At 40.1% G+C, this 24,437-nt stretch overlaps 1 protein-coding gene across 11 annotated transcripts in view; it reads right to left on the bottom strand.

Annotated features, from left to right (window-relative positions):
* Positions 1-24,338, bottom strand: part of sorbs2a (sorbin and SH3 domain containing 2a) — a 46,918-nt gene extending 22,580 nt beyond the window's left edge. For 4 of the 11 annotated variants that reach the window (XM_034231334.1, XM_034231337.1, XM_034231338.1 and 1 more), the window contains exons 1-8: positions 23,851-24,338; positions 7,654-7,709; positions 6,540-6,620; positions 4,528-4,554; positions 4,299-4,423; positions 2,392-2,805; positions 893-1,013; positions 165-340 (exon numbers count right to left, since the gene is read on the bottom strand). In XM_034231334.1, the coding sequence (XP_034087225.1) occupies positions 165-340; positions 893-1,013; positions 2,392-2,805; positions 4,299-4,423; positions 4,528-4,554; positions 6,540-6,620; positions 7,654-7,663 (954 nt within the window). In that variant the 5' untranslated portion in view covers positions 7,664-7,709; positions 23,851-24,338. Of the gene's footprint in view, positions 1-164; positions 341-892; positions 1,014-2,391; positions 2,806-4,298; positions 4,424-4,527; positions 4,555-6,539; positions 6,621-7,653; positions 7,710-18,313; positions 18,503-23,850 lie in introns of all 11 variants that reach the window. The other 7 variants (XM_034231336.1, XM_034231339.1, XM_034231344.1 and 4 more) reach the window with 7 other exon arrangements.
* Between the last annotated feature and the right edge of the window lie 99 nt (positions 24,339-24,437).

Here is a 24,437-nt window from a genome sequence, read left to right as displayed (position 1 = left end):
TTTTATATTGGGGGAAAATATGCTGACAGCTGAAGGTATTCAACTCTGGCCTGATCGCATATCAAGATTCAAGTCAGGGGAAATAGGTCAAAAATACTACAGTACCTAACGGAGTCATTCTACTGCACACTAATGTGCTTATCCCTGCAAGTGTTTGACCTCACCGTGCGGATGGCGATAGGGATGCCAGAGTCGTCCACAGGGCCGATGCCTTCATAATGAGGGGCTTTAATAACGGACATCTTTTTCTCCTCTTCTGTGAAGCGGGCGATGGGCACCATGCTGCTGACACTGGTGTGGCCCAGCACCACAGACTCCCTGTGAAATGACTCGCTGCCCTCTGGATATGAGGAGAGTAAAGAGAAGACACAGTGTAAGTTGTAGCTACATAGTAAGTGAATTAGCCAAGAAAGGGCACGAACACAAGCGGAACAAGCAAACACTGATGTATTCTGATATTAACTGCTCTTTTTTATGCCTCGAGATTAAATAGTACTAAAAACATGTATTTCTTTGTTTAATTTGATCTGTCCCCCACAACTGAATGGTTCCGTCTTCTCCTAACAAGTATAAAGGTGTCTAATCTCAGGCTTTTAGCAGATAGATTAACCGTAAGATCCACCAACCATTGAATTGAGTAGGCAATAATAAGGAGATTAATTATAAGGTCCTTAAAAGATTTACACATTCTTGAAATTCTAAGCACTTCAACTATTCAGAGCAGGTTTAATATTTGTGTAAGGCTTTTATATGCTGCATATAAGAGTGTCTGTGTATGTAATTGTTCCAAGAGAAAGCAGCAGGTACTAATTTAAAATTAAAAAGCATAATGACCCCCCTTATCATGCATGTTGGTGATTTTTGCATGTCATACTGTCGAACTGTGACTCACCTGAACTCCTGCTCTGTCTCTGGAGCCCAGTGTGGAAGGAGGTGGGGGGAGGGGGATAAGATGGAGGAGACATGGGCCTCTGAGGAGCACTTCCATTCATAGCATAAGAGAGGACCTGGCCCTAGGAGTGATCCACAAGCCAGAAACAGAGATAGTCACTATAAATCACACATTGCAGCAAAATGTACACATTTCTGTTCATAGTGTGAAATGTTGCTGTTCTGACCTCCAAGATTAGATAATGAGTGAAAATATAGAAGAATAAATTGCAAAACAAGAGAATGTTAGTTTTATAAATCCATTATTTCATCATATTGTTATAAATCTTAACATTAAAAGGGGTAGAGGAGCCTATTATGGAAATCAGTGTAGATGTAGACAGATATTAGGACTGGTAGGATTCAGGAATTGCTGAATCTGAAGAGACTGTACAATGAAGGAACAGTTAGTTAGTGACAGTGAGGGAAAGGGGCACCTTTGAATCACTTCACTTCAAAACAGACAGAAGGGATTAAAAAGGTGGCGATAAGCAGACAAGTCTTTCAGATTCACATTAATTTCATTTTAAATTAGTAAAAGACAATGGACACAATGGGAAGCTTTTCTGAAAAATGCTCTCCCATTGAACACAGGAACATTTGATTTCATCTGACAAAAGGATACAAATAAAGCGTTATTAATTTTAAGGCCAGTGTGCTAAAATCAAAGAATCATGATCTCTCTCAAAAACAGTGACAAGAAAACAATTTTAAACCAAGAGTATGAATTTTGCCATTATAACTAGTAACATATTTTTGAATCAATGGTTGAATCTCAAGTTCTGTTAAGTTTTGGTGTTGTTCTAAATGTATGTTTTATTGGATGTAGAAGCAACCAAGCCAGTTAGCACATCTGTGAGTGGAGTAACGGTTGGGAACAGCATCTGGTGAACAGAAACATATATCTAGATGTGTCTCCCTTTAATGCACAAGGCTTGGAGTAAACAGTGCAAGCAGTATGTCAACATGGTTATTCAGTGTAAACACGAAGTGTATTTCAAAGATTTACCATTCTGTGAAACGGTCCTTTACATCTACTCACATGGGCAATCAAATGTAATACATGTAACTACAGTCATCTTGCACCTTACATAATGAACTCAACAGCCAAATCTTCCAACTTCACCCTGCTATTACCTCTATTAAAAATGTTTTTATCTCATATTGAATCTTTGATTTGAACTGGCCTTAAGTGACAATACAATTGCATCAGATTTAAAAACAAAAAGGCACAACGAAGAGAAACATATAAGCACATATATAGGTTGTCCTAAGTGCAGACACATGAACATTATAGGGGAACATTAGGCTGTAGACGATGGTTAGTGAAAGGCAAAAACCGGTACTAAAAGCACAATTCCTGAAAGATTGGTTCAGCCATCGAAATGTGTGAGGGGAGGAGGAAACATTTTGTTTCTGTTAATAATGTGTGTTACAGCAGTGACTTGTTGGAATAATTACATTAGTAACAGCGTCTGCTGCAGCAGTGGAGGCCACAAAGGTTGTTAGCACATCATCAGGGCCAACAGTGGATGTGTAGGTGGAGACAAGGCTGAGCGTGGGCGATGGTGTGGGGGAGGCACCGGGGGAGTCCAGGCTACAGATCTGCAGCTCGTCCAGCAGGCCCGCCGTGGACGACGAGTAGTGGCTGAGAGCTGACACCGTCAAGGGGGAAGCCGAGGGCGACGCACAGCCCCCGCCGATCATACCGCTGACCAATGGGAGGCTCGGCCTGCTGGCTGCACCCGCTCCACTAGCAACATACGGGCTGGGTGACAGAGCCTTGAGCATTAGGCTTGGCAGGTAGTCCAGTGACTCTGAGCTGTGGCAGCGATAGGGGGAGTGCCGGGCTGTGGGGTCAGGGGAGGGAGGCCCCTGGTGTTGGAGGGAGAGGGAGTTGTTTGGAAAAGGAGGAAAGGAGGAGAAGGGCTTAGTGACATCACACATTAGCCACGCTGTCACAGAGGACGTGCGGAAGAAACACGTGAGCCTAACAGAAGGCGATATGCTGCAGTGAAACCACACTGTCATGAAGCTGCAGCTGCATCTCCTGAAACATGGTTAATGCTGTGATAGGCGGTTAGTTCAAACTCTGTGAAGGGCATTAAATAAAGTAAACAGAAAGCAACAGGGGTAACAAATAATTAAAACAGTTGGTTATCACACATGTGTAGATCCACAATTAGTTTGGTTGTTTGGATGGTAGCACCAATACTAACAAAATAAACAGCATCACACATAAGCATTATATGAAGAGGATAAAAACTCCTGCATTTCTTGTTGTCTATGTAAGGCCAAACACTATGAACAACATACTTCCCAGTGTTTGTATGCTTCAGCACAAAAGAAAAACCACACTTATTTAAATGTTTAGCCTCTTAATTCAACCCCTCCTGGTCAAAGTAAACTGGCGGTTTTGTATTATATTGACCTTAAAGCAGACACAACCGTTTCTCTCTTTTGTTTTGTTGTTACACTATATAGTCAGTTATGTACCAACAGTTCTGCAGGAGAAGGTCTTGGTGGAACGGCAGGAGGAGTCTTCGTTATCTCCACCTGGGATGGAGATGGACTCAGGGTTTGATTTGGGGCTTGATCTGGGACCCTGGGCTCTGCTGTGTTGTTTGGAGGCTCCGGATGCTTCAGATCCTCAGAGTCGGTGTGGACAGAGAGCGATGCTGCTGGTGTTAGGGTAGGATCTGTTTTAGGTGGTGGGGAAGTAGGTGGAGGGGAACCCGTGGGCTGGGTTTTAGGTTGGGGGTCAAGGTGAGAGTTGAGGTGAGCTGGGGGGTCAGCGAAGGTGACAGGGGTTATTCTGAGGGAAGACACCTTACGCTCCTTGGCCTGTGTGTTAGTGGTGACAGATGCACTACCGTTTGTAACCTCATGTGCTACAGTGGACTGTTGGACTGAGTTTGCATTGGTCTCTGAGTAAGAATAAGAGGATGTGGTATTAATAGTGAAGGACTCTTTTAAAACTGCTTTCTCATTGTGCTTAAATGTAAGCATTCCAGTGCTGAAGTCATCAGGCAGGGCAACAGCGGAGCGATAGTCTGGCGGATTAGTGCCAGTGGGGGAGAAGTGTAAACTCTCTTTTCTTGGGGGAGGCAATGGAACGTGATCATTATCATTATCCGTATTGACCTATTACAAAGCAGCAGCCAATGTAAGTTCAAACAACAACAGAGAAAAATCATCAATACAAAGCTTAATACAAATGATTTTCCATATTCCACATAAATCTCAGTGTAAATTATCCATAATTACGATAGTTTGTGGGGTCACAGACCAAGGTTTTGATTTAAATAGCTTTAAAACATGGTACAAACAGAAATGCTAACATCTGTCTGTGTGATGAGACTTTTTACCTGTGTTGGAGACTTTTTGTCCTGCAGGTTGGGTCTGACACTGCGGAAGCCTTTGGCAGCTAGAGACGAGTTGCTGGTGTCTCCATTCTTAAGGCCATCTGTTACACTTCGGGACCGCCAAGAATCTGGAGATAACATTAATAATATAACCATGACAAACCGCATTGATTAGCAATTCTGGTCTTTCTCAAAAAAGCATTACATTCACTACAAAAGAACAGCAACTTACCCAAGTCTGACAAGTGACACTCACTCTCTGGGGATAGAGAAGACACAGCAACAATAAGTGACATGATTGGATGTGTGGTCAACAAATGTCAAAATATACTGCATAGGGTTTCTACTAAAGCAGTCATGATCTCACAATGGTTGGGAATGTTTAGTATGAGAAAGAGAAACCTTATGTTAGGGCTAAGTGAGAAAACAGAGATCTGAAAATAAACAAATAGAAGAGGTAAAAGAGTACACATCTTTTTGAAGGATTACATGACTCATTCTGATGAGATGCACCATTTCATCTTCAGTTTTTCCATCATAATGTCAAGACGGATAGTGACAATAAAGGAATTCACAGGCAACAGACATTACAGATTTGTAAAATCAGAACCCTCACAGCGTTAAAACTATCCATTAAAGCTATACATACACTATTTGTTTGAAAGTAGGCTTTTTTCAGAAGGTTGCTCTTTATGTGCAGTGGTCTACACATGTTCCACCCGTATCTGGCCCCAATACAGAAATAAAAATAGACTGTGTACATTAAAAAGAGGATGAGGAGAGTGCTTAAGGCATTTCATGCACATCAGGACTTGATATGCTCCCCAGACTAATAAAAGATAAATCCTCCAGAGCACACTAATGTGAGCCCCATTATTGAACATAAAGATTAAAATCCACACAGCGGAATGACCCCTATGCATGGAGCCAGAAGACTTTTAAGGATCATTTCATCCTGGCATATTCCCATAAGTGGCTATTGAGGGTCTTTGGGTGATACAATGTTTGCACTCGCCACTTCATAGTTGTGCAAATATTTCTCTGTCAATTAATTCCACTTGGCTAGGAGGATACTCTCTGTTTTATTCAAGACCAGAGCTGCATATTTTGGACTAAAGAAGACTAAGTTTAACAGTATGCTAAACAGCAATGGTGTCCCTCAGAAGCTGACGCCTGCATGTCTCCTACACATTAATGCTGTAGTGGCTACACACAGGATCCTATTGCCCTCTGAGTGGGAGTTTGGTCAGTCCTTCCATGTTTCTTAACCTTCTGTATCTCACAACAGCTCATCAGTTTTCAGACAGAGCCCTATTATTCTTGAAAGGAAGCTGACAGAGCAATATTTCCGACATGGGTGCAGTCGTTTACTTTGATGCTGACAAGCACCAGGCACTAACTTTGCTCTTTCAGCAGAGGAAAGGAATAGGCAGCTGGGGACGACCAGCTACGTCTTAAGGAAGCTGAAAATATGTTTTAGAATCAGTTCCTCCTACCCTGGCTATGTGAAATGCTCTTCAGTTAAACATCTTAACTTGGCCTGTATAACCTCGAATAATGTGTAAAAACGAAAGGCAAACATTGTATACATACAGCAAATACACCGTACGTTTGCTTGCATGAAAGTGAAACCCTGTTCAGGACGTATAAAGCTAAATGGGGCCATTTAGAGTCATAGAGTCATCTACCCATAAAGAGGAGGGGATTTATTTAATCGTTTATTTGAATAGGGACAATGCACATTAATGAACACTTTAGACAAATAATGCTTCAAGTGTAAATATGCCGGATTTTAGCTTTGAGCTAATTTCCATCCGTAGTCCCTGACATACAACATATAAGAACATGACACTGGCATGGAGCAGTGGGAGATCATGATTTATATGAGTTATCAAAAGCAAGATCACAATACATTATGACTGATTAAGGAAGCAAAAACAGGCCCAAGTCCGGAGACTAAACAAAACACTTAAACAAAGAACTGATAAGAAACAAAAAGGGCATCACACAGTCCAAACATTGCTTACGCATAATGAGGAAACATGGAAACATTTCAAATATGCTCAAGCCATATCAGTTTGGTGAAGCCCAAACATGATATTGAAAAACAAGCCACTGTTTAAAGACTTACCTCATGCTTCAAGGGATAAGGCCAGTCAATACCTGAATCGGCCTGTATTTTAGCTATCTATATCGCTTTTTCCATCATCTGTTAATCTGTAATGTGTTTGTGAGTGTTAGTACCTGAGCCTAGATTTGGAGAGCTCTGGACCCTCTTCATGGGAGAGAGCATGTGCGAGCTTTTGCGAGAGCATCCTCCGCTATCTGAGAAATCACAGCCAGGCAGGTGATGATGGCGGCAGAAGCAGCAGCACACATGCACATGCAGATAAAAACACAAATGCGTAAATAAAAACAGAGCCAAGGCACATGCACTTAAAGAGCCTGGTTTTTACTGAATGAGCTCAGGATATGTGTTGAAGCTGGTGTATAGCACAAGAGCAAAATATGATTGTATTGGATTAGTTTAAACTTTTTAATTGGGGGTAATTTGCATTTCGAGGAGAAAGTATCGATCTGGCTAAAACATTTTTTAAATCTCTGTTTGTTGCCCTGGTGACACACTTTGGAAAGACCTCGATCAACTCAACGTTGGTAAAATAACTTCGATACTCTTTTAAAAACATTCAGTTGGTGCTTCCATACATTTTATATACTAACACAGACAATGTTGAAGTCTGTAAAAAACCTTGACTTCAGGAGCAAATGTTTAGGTCAGTTCTGTACAATTTTAAATATTGGACAATACACGTGGTTTAAAAAATGTGTGTCAAACTGTCTGTGGTAGTTTTAATGCTTGTCTCGACAAAGCTATTCATGGGCCGTCCTCTATATTGTAAATATCACTACGGTGAGTCAGGCATCCACTGTGTGGTGTGTGGAGAAGCCTCAAAGACGGATTACTCTACATTGATTCTCCGGCTGTAATACACACTTTAGCTCGGGATGACTGCCAAGTTTAGGACAAAGCTTTGGGAACATATTGAGAGAGAATTACATCACTGTGGTTATTAAAACAGGGTCAGGGTTAGGTTTATAGATGCATGCCTGGGGTAGAGCAACGCTACAGACATAGCAGTGTTTAAAATAGCAATGTGGTCTCTATTGTTGAGTGTGAAATGTAAACAATAGTTTGATGTTCAGTTCATTTGTAATCAGGAAAAAAACAAGATCCATTGCAAAAATAAAAAACATAAATATTCAGCTTAGGAAAACAATAATAATGCACATGGACTGGATGATTCCCCAACAATCTCATACAGTGTGTGAGCATTTGTGTACATGTATACATTAATACCTGTATTCATATTGAAGAGCACTTCTTACTGGTCTACTGCAGGGGGACACACTTTCCTGTAAAACAAAAACAAAGTATTTCAGACTGATTGAAAAGTTTATTAACAGCTTGTATATTGGGTACAGTACAGTACAGCTCAAAACATACAATTGTTAAGGGGATGCAGACCAGAGAAAGACTTTCGTCTTGTTTACAGGGTCCCCCTGACCAACAATAAATGTCCAGTAACTTGTGTTAAAAAAACGATCATCTTGTGACTGCTACAAGAAATAATTAGGTGTTTTGGATTATAAAAAAATCTATGTAATTCTCTGTGTTAAAGGTGGGGTAGGTAATTTTGGAGAAACCAGCTCGAGTGTGCTAGAATTTGAAAATACACAGCCGGAACAAATCTGCCACTTCCTTACAGAGCCCCTCCTCCAACACACACGAACGCGCACATGACCAATGAGGGCACGAGATAAGTTTGTGCACAGATGGAAGGCTGACAGGCAGGTAGGCCATCCAGTTACTTAGCCGGGCCGGCTAAAATGATTGGTCGTGCTTTTTACAGCGCCACGGCTTCCACAGATGACATTTTTGTATGGATATTTTGTCAAAGCACTTAAGATATTCATTGCTATCGGGATGTTAAGAGCATTCCATGGAATATAAGTAGTTTCTCAAACTTACCTACCCACCTTTAACTCTTTGTATCCAATCTTGAAAATAAGCATTTATTTTGACATTCTTGCAGTTTCCTACTGCCCACTAGGTCATTAGGAGGACTTTGATCAAATTACAGTACTCAAAGAGCCAACATCTCTGTGCAGGGGAAGTCTGGGGAGACTAATGATGTTTAGGTTAAAAATGCTGTGTGCTGACATGCTGCTGTTAACTGCAAGTCAGCTCGGCCTACTTTCACACATTTAATTCCCAATCTGCTAAAACCTGGGCTGAAGGCTAAATTGTGGACTTCCTGGGCATGCACATTGACAACAAGGGAATTAATTGAATCGTTAACTGCCTCAATGAATTTCCAGCCAACAAAATAAGAAGCTGAAAACATTAGATTTTGCCCACAATGAAAAGACTATCTCTCAGTGCCAGTATTTAGTTTCTTTAATAAACTGATGTGATTTCAGAACAGAAATGCAATTCAAGTATTTGCGTTTAGGTGCAGCTTTGAATGATCTGTCACACAGTCTTTTAAATACATTTTCAAATAAATTCAACACATACACATGTCATTTTGAAAATATGTTTATACCAACGCCTAAACCCATGGAATCTCGATGTGGGAACATAACGTCTTGCAGCTGAGGGACATAATGACTGTAGCAAATGCACCCAGATGAAAATAACTCAAATGATAAATGATACACAATACAATGTTTACTTAACTGTGACCATATGTAATGCATGCCCCTTGCTATATGAAGATCTTTTCTAGGAACTGTTGCAGTAGGTATCATGATTGATATGAATAGGGCACACATGAAAAGCCAAAGGCGCAACACTGACTGTTGCATCGCAGCGTAAACGCATGCACACGTGTGTCATCACAGGATTTAAAAAGTATGACAGATACTACAAGTGACAACCTTCAGTGGCTGCAGCAGGGATCATGCAAGTCTGGTATACAAATAACTATAACATACACACAGCTAACCTTGTTTCTCACACACGCAGATATTGCTGTGAAGTTTTGGGAAGTGATGTGAACTTGCTGTTGTAACTCTTTATCGACTCTCAGACATACGGTTTTAACATGTGCTTATCAGTGATTTAAAGTGATATTAATCCTGGTAGGGGAGCCATATTTGGTCATACGATTTTTCCATGGAATTTTCTTCTGTTAATCTTGCAGTTGCCAGCACTGTATAACCATTATGTTCAGTTACCATAAATCAGAGCAAATACCCAATTACGTGCAAGTACAGGCAGCGCACCCATATCAATTGGGAATGCTCTTTTCAATACCTTTTCTTTCAGTAACTTTGTTTAGCAGAGGAGGGTTAAATGTACAGATAGTTTGGCGGTGCCTTCTTCAGCCGAGTGAGTAAATCTGTACAGAATATGTCCCACTGCAGTATAACAAGTCAGTGAGTAGGCATTTCCCTAGACATAAAGGCAGTGTCAAATTATGGAAGTTCAGTTCAGGTTAGATTTTGGTCGTGAATTCACGTTGAATCCTGAATACAGATCTGCTTATGAAAATGCATCCGTGCTTTAACACCAAGGCAACTCTTGGCCTCATTGCACATTGACAAGTAAAGTCCTGATAATTGTGGCTATCACTGAGAGGGGCTTATTTTGGAAAAGGTATGCAGTCTTATTCTGCCATGAATGTGTAAACTAACTGAGCAGTTGGCTCTTGTGGTGAGTGGCACTGGATGAATGGCATACCATGTATTTGACCACACACAAAAATGTACAGGCATCCAGTTGGTATTTTTGATGATGACTCATAATACATATTCTCACTTTAACAACGTTGTGATACTAAGGACACATTTATACATTATAATGACATACCAGTATCAAAAAACTTCTGTTGCAGCTTTGCATTTCCACATGACCAACACATAGCAACAGTTTAGAGCTGTAGTTTATCATTACTCATTAGCATTAGAATGGATACGCATAAAATGTCCTGAGCGTCTTCTATTTATCTCAAGATACTTTAAAGACGAAACAAAACAAAACATGCCAAGTAACCCGTCTCAAGATTGTTCTGTACGTTATATTTTCATGTTGTGTACTTTTTATTTGTATCTACAGCCTTTTGTTTTGCCAAAGCAGTGACATGAGCATTACAAATGTATTACTTATAGAAAGTGTTTCCTAGATATATTGAGGTGCCTTCGGGATCATTTCTTGCAGGTAAAACACAGAACACTAAATCTTTGCAAGAGCTCTTCAAAAATATGTGTCACTTGTAAGTATTGTACATCATCCTCTTACAGGAATATGTCAATAATAATAAACATATCCAACTGTAAGTAAACTATATTATTTACTTCTACAGAGTTCACAATGGTGACTGTGAGGAGGAAATAGTATGACTTGTGGTACAAGCCGTGCACCGTGGGATACTTTCAGCCCCCTGAAGACCTAACCCTCACCCTCATACAGTACACCCTCGTAAATCTATCTCTGAAAAACACACATACACACAGATGCACTGGAGTAAATCATGGGTCTGGCGTCACCGGCAGTCGCCGTCCAAATGATGGTCAGATTATAAACAGGATCATGTTTCTTGGGGACAGATCGGCGGCGACACAGCAGCTGTGGCCGTGGTGTAATGTTATGGCTGGACACTTGAAGAAACCCCGCCAGGCTCTACACCTCCCAGCAACTCTCACTATCTGCCCAGGCCTGTTTAAGCTTTTAATCATAAAAAGAGCAGCACTCTCTAAAGCCGGTGATAGATCATAAGCATGCGTATGGTAAACAGTATACACCAAACGTTTCCATTAGGGAGTGCTTCTCTAAGATATAGTGCTTAATGTAGTGCTTACAAGTAGTGGAAATACATGTTTACGGATCAAACACTTGTTATTCTACCATTTCTAATAATGATCAATCCATCCCCAGAACTGTCCTCTACATTTAGTTGTACTGTATGTTCAACCAATGAAAGATAACGAGCTGAATTATTTAATAACAAACCTTCATTTCCAAAGAGTTGTTTTCAGTTCTTGCTCTTGTTTTGGTGTGTTAGGATTCTTTTGAGTAATGTAATTGTTTTACTTTGCAGCGGTTTATCCACCAGCTGTAATTTAGGCATTGGTGGGCCACTCTGAAGACTTGTGTGTGTATAATTACTGAGTGCAATAGCTGTGGGACTGCAACTACCCAAGTTAGAGCTTTAAGCCACAGAAGGCAGTGATGTCCAACACCACAAGCCCATCAAGTCTCATTAGTCTGTTAAGTGACCTACTGGGACCTATTCAGTTTATCGGAGTGGACTAAGAGGGTTTGAGCTTTGAGTCTTTTTGAAACACAAGACACTGTTGTAACAACAATAGGTTGTAAGCATGTGCTTCGTTCTTTTTTATTAGGGGAACATTACCATTGATTTTAAACTCAGCTACAGACATTTTATATATTGGCATCCTCCCCTTGACAACATGAACATTTTCCAAACTGGAGAAGTTAATATTGTTGACCCCTAAAGGACTCTTGAAGACACAAATCACGTGTTAATGACAAAGTCGCAGTGAGTATATGGGAATTTCCACGAGTAATCAGTCGCTCATAAAATGTTTGTGTTGACAGCACTTAGATGACAAAGCAGCACTTAATCAATGCCACTAGAACTAGGTTAAAGCATAGCTTCAAATATCATGAACCATTATGCCCTATGAACAAAAGGAAGGTCATTTGGCTGGGCCCTTATATTTTAAGAAATGTCCTGAAAAAACATGAAGACATATTTAACCCAGACAGGGTAATGGAAGCACAAAAGGAAGGAAATAAAATAAAAACATTGTCCACAAAGAGCACTGGCCGGGATGCCATTAGTCAGTGGCAGTTTGCCGAGGCAAAACAAGTGTCTAAAAACAAACGTGTCAACATCCTTCTATGAGAACATTTTTAAATTGGAAACACAACATATTTTTCAGTCTTGTGCTTACTGGACATGGCTATGGATGTTAAACAACAAGGTCTTACAAGTCTACAAATGAATTTGTTAATCACTTGATCACTTGTACATCTTACTCGAGAGCTTATTACTTATAAAAGGGTGCATTGCTTTGGCAAATGGACTCCAAACACTAAATAAATATGTCACAGGGAAATAATTACTTACAAATGAATATATACAAAAATATATCAATGATTGTATAAATAATCAAATAAACTCCAAAAGGATTGAACTCAAAACTAAAAAATACGAGTTTGCTTGTAGCCATTTCGTTTTTTTAAATCCAATGTGTCGATTTCATTTAATTTAATTTCAGATTTACATTGACATTTCTTCTCCAGTGTGTGCGCATGTGTCACGCGTGTGAGGGCGGCAGGAGAGAGTGAACAATCATTGGAGATAAGCCGACTATGGCTTCAAGGGTCCTGACCCTGAAGTGGTCACTCAGACTGAGACAGGATGTCAGCAGATTAAGCTCCTTAGCAAATCTATTTAAAGACCCAACAGAAAAGTCATCAGATAGCCATTTTATGTTTAGCTGTTCTATACCAAGGATTATCAGCTGTTGAAAGCTTGATAAGAAAAAATACCACATTACGGCAGAAATCTTAAAAGGGACTGCATTACTCTGTTATTAACAAGAAATATTCAATAAGTGAGTCGGGGAGATCAGAGAGAACAAATCCCTTTTAAACTAGGCAACAGCATGTCCCTGGGGATCCGACATAAATCTCAGTGGAAACATGGTGAACCTGAAACCCGACTGACAGGGAGGGTGACCCCTCCGAAAGAGGAAGTCTTTAGAATGCTTCATTCCTTAATTACTGAACTTGATCCAAGTTGTTTAAGTGGTGCATTTTTGTGGTGAAAATGCAGGGTTGAGGTACAAAAAAAAAGAAAAAGGCAGTGAATACACAAAGTGGACATTGAATTGTACAGCTTCAAGTATTTCTAGTATTAGAGTATTCATTATACACATCAGCCAAACAAGGGAAAAATGTAAAAAAATAAAAATGAAATGGTGTAATATCACAATACAATAGAAGGATGACTGTAATACTGTGGGTTTAGGTGTTCTAATTTCAACAGTGAACTAAAGGTACAGTACATTCTCGTCTCATTTTAAGTATGGATTACAAACCATCGCTTACAGTCTTGATGCTAATAATGTGTAAATTGAAGCTAAAGGCTGAAAAAATTGGATCATTGTTATAGCAGTAGCAGTACAGTGTTACATCAGCCACTGCAAACACAACGTGTCACTGGTTGTGTCCCATTCCAAAACCGCCTTTTCGGACAAGAATATAAAACAATATTGGCTCAACAGCCAACCAACCTACTGGAGCGTAGCTATATGGCACAGTGGACCTATTCATCTGGAGGATACATTAGGATAATAAATAATGAGGCTATTATTTTCAAGGCTGTGGTAACTTCAAATAGAGTCAAGATTGATATTGTGTCCAAGCTAGGCACTGGAGGACCATTGAACAATATACTTCTGTATGCTTTGTTTAAGACTCATCCTAAAAGTCACACCATATCATACCCTAGAGAAGTCGGTAAGTCAACATTTTTAAATCGGACATTACTTTATTGTCCACATAAAGTCTAATAAAGAAGAACACAGAGGTAACATCTTTGCTGAGGGAACCTCTTAGCTGAAGTGTAAAAAGGCTGTCCTGCACACATCAGAATTATTATCCTGGTTGCCAAAACTGTCCACTAAATTGAAAGACTTTTGATAATTGTTTTGGACATGTTTTGCAAAATGTTAAGAAGTTAAAGTTAGCATTCTAATGCTTGAGTTGAAATTGTTTCAGCAAACTTCCAAGGTTACATAGTTGTTTTTAACATAATGGCCAGTATTCTATTCAGATCAGCCACTTAACAGTTTAGGAAACAGTTTCAAGCCAGTTAGAAATACAAGTACTCAGCTAAACCATGGGTTGGATCCAAAAATCCATATTATACGGCTGTGCTAAGAACTAATCATTAAATCAAAAAGCTGAGTCATAGTTTCCAAAAATATTTGATGTGCTCCATGTAACTATTTTACCACTACATTACTGCCACTAGTTGAACAACAACCACATCTAACAAAGTCTCTGTTATCAGCCTTGTTTGTTCAACCTTGCCACTCATTAGCAGACCCCCCCTCTGGCCGTATGAATGGATAGGAGAGGTCAATATGCTGACCCTGCGTGCCCACTCACTGCCCATACTGCAACAACAGAGGCCCGTGTGTTCAGCACATTGCATCACAACCCCTCTAATGAGCAGAGCCATCAGCCTGAGAGCACTAATGCAATTATGCAACACAAGCCCCGGGACTGTGAGCCGGGCTGTGGAGGAGGAAGAAAGAACTGGATGTGACAATTCGGGGGTTTGTTATCTTACCATTTCTATGCAGCTAAAGATGCATTTACTTTATACTGCTTCATGATAGGAAGAGCGGGATACAAAAAAGAGATACAATTGACAAGAACATGGCAAATAAAAAACAGATATAGATAAGGATTGCAGATGTAAAATTACCAAAATAAATTAGTTTGAAGAAGCAAACACAGAGCTGAATCAGAAAGGAGTCAACTTTAGCATGTGTTTTATGTAAGCTGTCTGACTGAAGCCGTCTTCGGGGCACAGCTTCGTAGTAAATATTATAACACCTCTAGAGCTGCCAATGTTTTATCTCCTTCTCTGCAAGACTTGTACATGTAGTGCTTTATACCAAAAGAAGGCTAGTGATAAGAACACTACAGAAACTTAAGCTAAACACTGAGACAATCACATGAACAAGTTAATATAGGCAGGGTTACAATGAAATTATAGGATCAGCAAATGGAGCGTCAACTGTGGCGTATATAGTGCCAACTGCAAAAGCAATTTCAAAGATGAAGCTTGATCTTTTCCTGACTGGACATTTTGACTTAGTGTTATAGCTATGGCCTCAGTTATGGATTCAGCTTTTTCAAATGTTTGAGTGAAGGGAGACCGGCTGTGGGTCACCTCGGAATCTCAAATACTTTCGGTTTAAGACGTGATATTTAAACTGTAACGTTCCCAACTGCAGACATCTAAACCACTGCATGTTAGACTTTCTCATGCTCACAAAATAGTACTCTCAGGCAATATAAAAGCACCACAAATCATAATTTCCTAAAATACTTCGTGTCGATGATTTTTATAAGCAATTCCCCTTCTTAATAGCAGGAATCAATGATAGGTTAATTCAGAAACTACCACCTAATGCAAGTGGGTAGAGGACCTACTGAAGAGTACCACTGACAGGTCATAAAAACAGAGCATAAACGCTGAAGATGAAACTGACCATGTGGGCTTTTACATTTTCCAAATCAGGTTCATACCTTTAAACATATTTTTATGACAAATGTCAATTTAACTGCCCTACAGTATAAGCAATTCTAGCATGACTGGATACTTCATTAAGTCAGAATAATTATTATATGAAATTGTCCTTTAGACCAAAATTAATCTAATCTGTTACATATGCATGGCCTTAGATGTTCACTGAATGTGCCACTATCTGGTCATTTAAATGCTTGCTTGATGTTTTGTAAGAGGACTAATGGAGAACAAACATTCTGGAGTTGCAGAAATAAGCCTTTTCAGACACTGGGATACTAAACATTGCTATCCAGAAAATGAGGGAGGTAAAAGTGGCTTTATATTAATAATTATTGTGTGAAAATTAGTTCTGTGCAAAATACAGCATAACAGCAAAGAAACCTTAAGGATCATTCCACCTCAACAAGAAAATAACAGCGGCCATATACTGTATGGCATTATTTTAGAACAATTTACAAAATCTGATGGCAATAATAAACAAACATTTGAAAATAGGCTGTTATTTGACCCAAGGGGTCTAAAGGAGAATGGCTATCAGCCGTGGCTAAGATTACATTCCCATAGTCTGGATTCCCCAGGTACCAGTGTTAAGTGTCGAGCATGAAGATAAGAGGAACTTGATTAGCAGGAGTGCTATATTTACTGCCATTAGGCAGGACCCTTTACCCTCCAAGGTGGTCCAGATCACCGTGAATAACCATCTGAGGAATCTTTATGTATTCTGGTTTATGGCACGAGGAAACATACTCATTTTACGTGTTCAACTCCTACAATTGAACAGGTGGTTGAGGAGCGATGGTACATTTAGCCACTTCAACAGGATAGACAACAAGAAGTTTGTCAGAGAGATGATAGATCAAGTCCCAACAATTTGAGACTTTTCAATCATTGAATTGGCTTCTGTAATGCCTCTTTCCCTGGATGGCCATTAAAGAACACTGCAATAAGGAGCAAATGCCACATTCCTCTGTAAGAGCTTCAACGTTTTAGGAAGCAATGCTAGTGCCAGTACATTTAAGCAACAACATATTCTCACATATTTGTATAAATACCAAAGCATCTATGAAAGTATTTTACATTTCAGACAATAAATATAAATTCAATTCAGAACTGAAATTCAAGAGCTTTGTGTTTGCAGTTTTTCTGTTAAGGAAACCTTTGAATGTCTTTGTCATTTTATACATCAGGTTGTAAACAGATATCCAGTATCAGGAAGGGATGAGGATAAGAAGGGCAAAACAGAATGACAGTACCAAGGGAATTTAAGATATCAAGACCCTGAAGAGAAACAATAGTACTTATGTACAGCCTGTGTAAGCTCCCTGATGTGTAGAAAACAAATACTTCAAAAGATTATGTACTCTATTCTGGAATTTAGTCCAATAAATAAATATATGTCAAATTCTGTCTCCATTTGGTCTCTTTCCAACAGAGTAACTACTTATAAGACCTACAACCCAGGTTGAGTCAAGCAATAAAGCTATTTCTGTACATAATATTGTGGCACTGTAAAACCAAAATGTTTTTTACCATACATTTAGTTTCAGCGGCACTAGAACGAATCACATTTATTTTATAATGTCACATTTACATGATAAAAATGGTGCTCCCTGTGATGTTTACAGGGAACCGACTAAGTGGCTCCCTGTGTGTCAGGTAGGGTAAAAAGGGAACCAAAAGAACCCGTGCTAGGAACCAAGGCTGGGAACCACCCCTAACTGTGTACCCAAGGGGTCAAGGTGACATTCCACAACACCTCTGAGACCGGTCTAATGGAGGGATTGGAGCATGGCTTTTGTTGAGAGGGAAAGAAGAGACCATGAAAACGAGTGTAACAAGAGATGGAAGTATGTACAAGGGACAGAGGGAAGAAAATGAGATACCGCGCCAAATTCTGGGAAGGTAAAAAGGTGAAGCTTTTCTCCAAATTAAGTTTATCGAAATATGAAATTATAGGATGACATTTAACAGGGTAATTTGTGTTGTTTGTTCATTTAATTGTACCTTGTACTCTCATAAACATTTGTTCTTTTCCTGAAGCCTAAAACATCTTCCAGGGTTGATGTAGGCTATAAAACTTTGCAATCCACCATCCTGTAATCTAAATTTGCTGATGCTATTTCTGAGGTAACCGTGGTCGCAACCATGGTTTTATTTGACACCATTTCCCCTGTCCACTGTCACAAAAGACAAAAGTTGTTCTCTGGGTCTATAATTTTGGGTTCTGGCAGAACAGATATACAATTCTCTTTTGGCATATGGGTTGTAAAAATCTATTCAGATCTCTTTAATTTGCATTCCCTTTAAAGAGTCAATGCGTTCATAACATAACCATAGAAACAAAGGAGTATACCGCACTAAATGATCAGTTTCTGTGTACAGAAACATGACATGAAATAGTTTAAGCACAAATGTATATAAATCAAACTAACATGTTAAAATTATTTTTCTTTCATGAGTCAGACATCGAGCTAAAACACTTGAAATTAAGAAAAGCTGTGTCTTGGCATAAAAATGCACAGTCACATTATTTAACAATGAAATAAAACCCCTTTGGTCAGAGTATGTTTTGTGACATAACCCTACAAAAGTGACCTCTCAACCAGCAGAGTACAGGTGCAACAGTCCATCAAGCAGAGGAAATGTAACTCTTACCGTCATAAAACCAAAAGACTGGAGACTTGCTATGAAGAGTCAGGTATAGGTGAGAAGTGAGCCAAAGTGCTTTTCCTCCCTCTGTCTCTTCTTGTACTCTGATATATTATTTCGTCTTCTACCCTCCACTCAGGATAAGTCTCTCCTCCCGGGTCAAGCTGTATTCCCAGATCTTACCCCGTTTGATGCCTGGGAAGCACAGAGACAACAGAACGAGGAGAAAGTTAGAGAGCCAAAGAGTGGGAGTGACGGGGAAGAGAGTTCCCTGTTTGGGTGAAGCAGTGATCAGATACGGCTATTTTCAGACTCAGGCATGCTCGTCTATGAGACTGGAAAGTTACCCCCCCCCCCAGTATAGATGGGTGGGGGCTAAGTGACAGGGTTGACTATCTCTATTATACCACACGCACACGTTTGCATACCACAGTATGCACACACATAAGAACACAAAGACAAACCGTACATACACACAGATTCAGTATAAACACCAACGCAATCACACACACGTTGTACATCAATGGTTGAAAATGCATCATACACCTTGATGGAATGCATGGTGAAGTGAGCTGGGGTTAGGATGGCAGTGGGAGTGAGAAGACGGGGAGAGCCTCCACACGCCCATCTCTCCTGCAGGGCTTTAATGTCACACAGCAGCCAATGTCGTTAGTGTTGGGCTATGTCAAGTGGTGTACTCCACACGGAAACTGACAGGAATGTCAAATTGTTCTCACATGAGATTTTCTTTCACTGTCACTCGTGAATGTGCAAATATACATGCACACACACGCAGGAGCAGACACACTGACTCTTTCTCTTTTTATCCCTAATAAACCATGAGCAGTCGGTGTCACATCGGGCTGTAAATATAAACGGACTAATTATGTGTCCACTCACCTGTGTCATTAATAATCTTACTGCTGTGCAATCCATATGTGAGTTTATATTTGGGAATGACCACACACATACACACACAGGCTGAATATACACAGCAGAGAGGTCAGTCGGAGGCACCTCTAGACCCCAGACTCCCTGCTATTCTCAGAATGGTGATGTAACTACTGCTATTAGCATCTCACATTTAGAGCCTGGATACCTAAAACCAACCAGGCAGCTACTGAGCAACTCACTATTTGGATCGCTTCCACTTATTCGCTTCACACCTATACTTGACAATCAACATAACAGCCACACAAATCAGCGTTAACAAACAACTTTGTAGTAGGGTTCAGGTAGAGTTCAGCATCCTCTACAAAGGAAACCCATTAACGTATGGTAATATGGCTTCATAAGTAACACTTATGCTGATAAGACTGGAGTCGGAACTACATTTGTTCTAGAAAAACAACTGTCATTCTAGGTCTGACTATAAGATTAGCTGATATTGCCACATGATGAGTTTCTCCTGTCTAATTTCAATGTAAGGACAACATCCTCCTTAGTCAACAGCTGTGACAATGACATAATCAATACCTTGTTTCAGTCTGCATCTTAAAGAGGCAGCCACATTTGCAACAGTATACAAAAACTATGAGATTAGCTGGGCCATTTACTAAGCAGGTACTCTAGCCTACATTTACAATTGGTATAACCGTAAACTCATGAACACGCTGGGTCAAAATATATTGCCACATTTTTTAATCAAACATGGATGCCTTAGGTTGATATTTCAAGAATTAACACAATCTGTGTCCGCTGTCTTCGTGCCAATGATAAAGTGATAATGTACAAATCCCCAAAATGTATCTCCACCAACCACCCACCCTACACATGTTGGTGTTTCCGCAGCCTACTGCAGTGATTGATGTGTCAGCACTCAGCAGACATGATCAAAAGGCAGCTGCCCCCCCAGAACTTTCTGATCACGTGCCAAGGATTATAGAGGTATGTTAAAAAGCTGACAACTGAGTGAGCTGACAAAGTGCTAATGACATAACCAGAATCAGGGAAGCATCAGGAGACCAATACAATCTTAAAAGGCTGAAGCCCCTGAGTTTATGTCGCTATTATAGCTATTATCTATTTACTACAGATGTTATCCTTTAAGCCACATGAGACTTTACAAAATATGACAGACAAGCACTCGAGCAGCATCTGACCGTACATCCCCAATGGTTTCTGACGTTTGATGGATCTGATTTGACAGTTCTGAGTCACATCCCTCATGCATGAAAACTATGTGACTTTGATAAGCATCTCCCATCAGGTTTCACATGTAAAGGAAATAATTAAGGCCTATAAAAACAATTAAAACCAACATGACACGGCAACAGCTTAGGAATGATCTCATTAAAGTACCAGCACAAACTATTTTTATAGCGACTGACACACTCTCACACTCAAATACACTGACTGACACTTTGACCTATGAGCCACTCCGGACTACAGTGGCCGCGTCGACATGGTTTCGCCCGTACAGTTTCAACACCTAATTCATTATCAGCTTCAGCAAGGCCCTGCCATTCCCAGTTAAGTAAGTGGCAGGATATAAAAAGCAGAAGAGCTGTTCTTGTACACATTGGTAAGTTTCACTTACTGGAAAACACTTAAACCTGGGAGCAGATTAAAAAAAAAGGAAAATATCTCGACAAATATATAGTTCAGCAGAGACGATACCAGCATTTTGCTTATTTGTAACAGCACAAAATGCAGAGAAATACAAGCTACATACGACGAGAATCTCAATCTCTTCAGAGCACTTTATACAATTCATACTGTTATTAGTTCTCAAGGAAACTATCAAAACTCATTGACACATTTTACTTTATCTCATTATATATTTAAAATGGTACAACAGTAGTTTTGTTTATAATGAACAGAAATGATTAAATCTATGTTTTTAAAAATCTGTTTTTTTCCTCCCATTAATCTTTATCTACAAGCTCCAGGCAGCAAACATCACTTAAAGATCAACAGACTGCTTTTGTTTATATCTGACCTACCTGTGTGGTCTAGGTTGTCTTCAAACACCTCCTGGTAACAGGATAGACTCCCTAATACCTCTGTGTTGAGTCGCTAATTAGTTTAAAGCATCGCTCAATCCTCGACTGCTTACAGCCTTTTTTAAACTTGTGTTTGTTCCTACTATTAAATTCACTGGACGTTAAAAGTTAGTTAATTTGGATTATTATACATTTAAGTTTTAAGATATCACAATAGTAAGAAATTAGTGTTAAAAACAGTTGTTTGATATATTCATTGCATATTCCATTAGATCCAAGTTAGGAGATATTGGTTGAAATAGTTTTATTATGAAGACACATTTTAAATAACAGCGCACAAACAGAATGAGCCCTTTACTTGATTATGATAATATGCACTTTCGTCAGTACCCTCTTCTTCGGTTTTTGTCACTTAAACATGTTTTCCCCACATCAGATAATCACAGTGTTTCACAGTGACAATCAGGACACATTGTATGGCACATGATGTGTTTCCCCATGTGTTCATGTTTCTTGCTGATATAAAATGTCGACAGAAGCAGCACCTGATTATAGATAAATATACATTTAAAAAAAGAAAATTGGGGAAGTGCTTATCTTCTCCACCATGTGATGTTATCAGCTTCTTTAATAGTGGGACATACCTTATAAATTGGCTTAAGCTGAACATATCCATCAATCTCAACAAGTTAATATATTTAAAAAAAGAAGAAACTAGCAGAGCAGCTTAGGCGGAAGTCTTCACCATTATCAAATAGGTTCTCAAGTCATTGAGACAGCTCAGGGAACTAGCATGTCCTGCAGGCAGCCCCTATTATCAGTAAGACTAAGAATTAGGCAAGCTTTTCTCACACCACTTGAGCCATGACATCAGCCTCTGAAGAAGGGCAGAGAGAAGAGCAGGGAAGACACAAACAGAGAGGGCACCAGAACAAGGAAATACCAAAATGATTGTGTGAGATAAGAGAGAAATAGAGTGAAGTATGAGTGTAACCCCCTGTTACATTCTGTACTTTCAAGTGAAAATGTGTCTGTGTCATAGTCATAGTCACAGTCATAGTCATAGTCATAGTCATAGTCATAGTCATAGTCATAGTCATAGTCACACACACACACACACACACACACACACACACACACACACACACACACACACACACACACACACACACACACACACACCAACACACACACACACACACACACACACACACACTAAACTGGCAGGTGCAACCGAGTTAACGCTAACAGAGATATTGTGGATCATTGGCCATCAATCAAGTCACAACACTTTGAACGGCCATTAAGTGTGTATATTTAAGCCTCCATGAGAGGCAGTTTATTGGCGCAGAAGCCACTCATGAGACAGATAACAGCCAACTGTTGCTCATCATATTGCACATTGCCCCAGACACAAGTATGCAGTCATAGAAATACATCAAATACTACATCAAATATATCATCCAGTAAAACACACACACACACACACACACACACACACACACACACACACACACACACACACACACACACACACACACACACACACACACACACACACACACACACACACACACAAGGTGGGCCTCACTGGGAGTGGGTATGAGGTTCCCGGTATATGATAGTGTTACACTTTGTGCATCATGGACACCTCACCACTCTCGCCATGTTCACGCAGCATTCAAATGGGACTCACAGATACCATCCAGTGCTGCTGGCCATTTTTTCTTTCCTCATTACATCATCCCTTTATATCAGTTAATAGGCCGCAGAGAAACACAGGGGATGGATATTCCTTACTGCTTTCTGTCAGATCTAGGAAAACATATGACAACACAGCAAGTCATCTAATATGATAGAAAATGCACGGGAGGTCTGGAGTCAGAGGCTCACTGGTTTTCATCCAAGCACTCTCAAAAAAGTGAATGCAACAAGCATATTGGTGGGTTAGTTTAAGTATATAACTCTGCAGGGCATAATCTCAATCATTTTTTTCCAATTAGTAAAAAATGGTGAAGATAAACCTGCATATAAACCGAGTTAGGATTACTGAATAATGATTGTATTCGGTACACCACATACAATACTGGACTGCATTGTAGCCTACAAGTGCAAGCAAACAATAGGGATTATCCTTAAGCTTTTGGGATGTAGGTTAAACATGGCATCTCACTTCATGCTTATGGCTACAAAGCAGCATGCAAGTCTCATGCTGGCTGTGTTGCTACTACAGTTAAACAATGTTTCTAACGATTAAAGCTTGAGTATTTAACATCTTCTCATGCTTCACCGCATTTACCTTTAATGCACTGGAAAGAGCAATCCACTGGTATGCAGTGTACTGGAAACAGGCGACCACACCGCATCCCGGATGAGCTGATTCATTTGCCCGGGTCTCAACCATTACATCAATATTTTCATTGTAGCTTGTAACGCTCATTAAAACACTCAAAATAATATATAATAAATAAATAATATATATATCCCCTCAAACAGCATACAAAACTCTGGTAGTATCCGCTGCTGCAGCTGCTCAAAGCGGCGCGGAGGGAGATATATTAGCCCGATAACAACACTGCTGATATGGTGTGGACCTACCTTAAAACGACAGCTGCTTCACTCGACTAAATCCGCAACATATCGTCAGATAAGCAGTTTCTTCCATGAGTAATGACTCAGGTATACACACTCAAACACAGCGAGCTACAGCGGAAGCTAGTGCGGTGTCCTTGTGATGAAACCGTACACCTGTTTTTCGACGCGCATGGATGTTGCGGGTGTTGGTCACTGAAGGCAACTCCCTCTCCTCTCGGGGGTCACCGGGGCTCGGATAGCAATGCGGTGAAGAGGTCGCTCTGTCTCCACGTTTTACGACTCAAACCTCCAAGGAAGAGGCAACGTAGCGGCGGTGGCAGAAGTTACCGCATGTCTTGTTTTTTTTACTACAAGCGCCAGGCGCACCGCGGTCCTGCACTGCTTTAAAGCACTCGCTCCTGCCCAGAAATGGACTGAACCTGCCTCCTGTTTCCGCTTGTATTATTATTGAATGATGCCGTGGCTTCGTGCGCAAAATGGCCTCTGTTATTTTCATTCTGCAACAGTCTACCGCGAGCTTCTCATTGGGTCTTCATGTAGCCATAGAAACGCCCGCAGTTCAATCAGTGCTCACAGAGGACACAGGCCTA

This window comes from Gymnodraco acuticeps, unplaced genomic scaffold (assembly GCF_902827175.1).
Source record: "Gymnodraco acuticeps unplaced genomic scaffold, fGymAcu1.1, whole genome shotgun sequence".
NCBI classification, from domain to species: domain Eukaryota; kingdom Metazoa; phylum Chordata; class Actinopteri; order Perciformes; family Bathydraconidae; genus Gymnodraco; species Gymnodraco acuticeps.
This window is presented reverse-complemented; position numbering and strand designations above follow the sequence as displayed.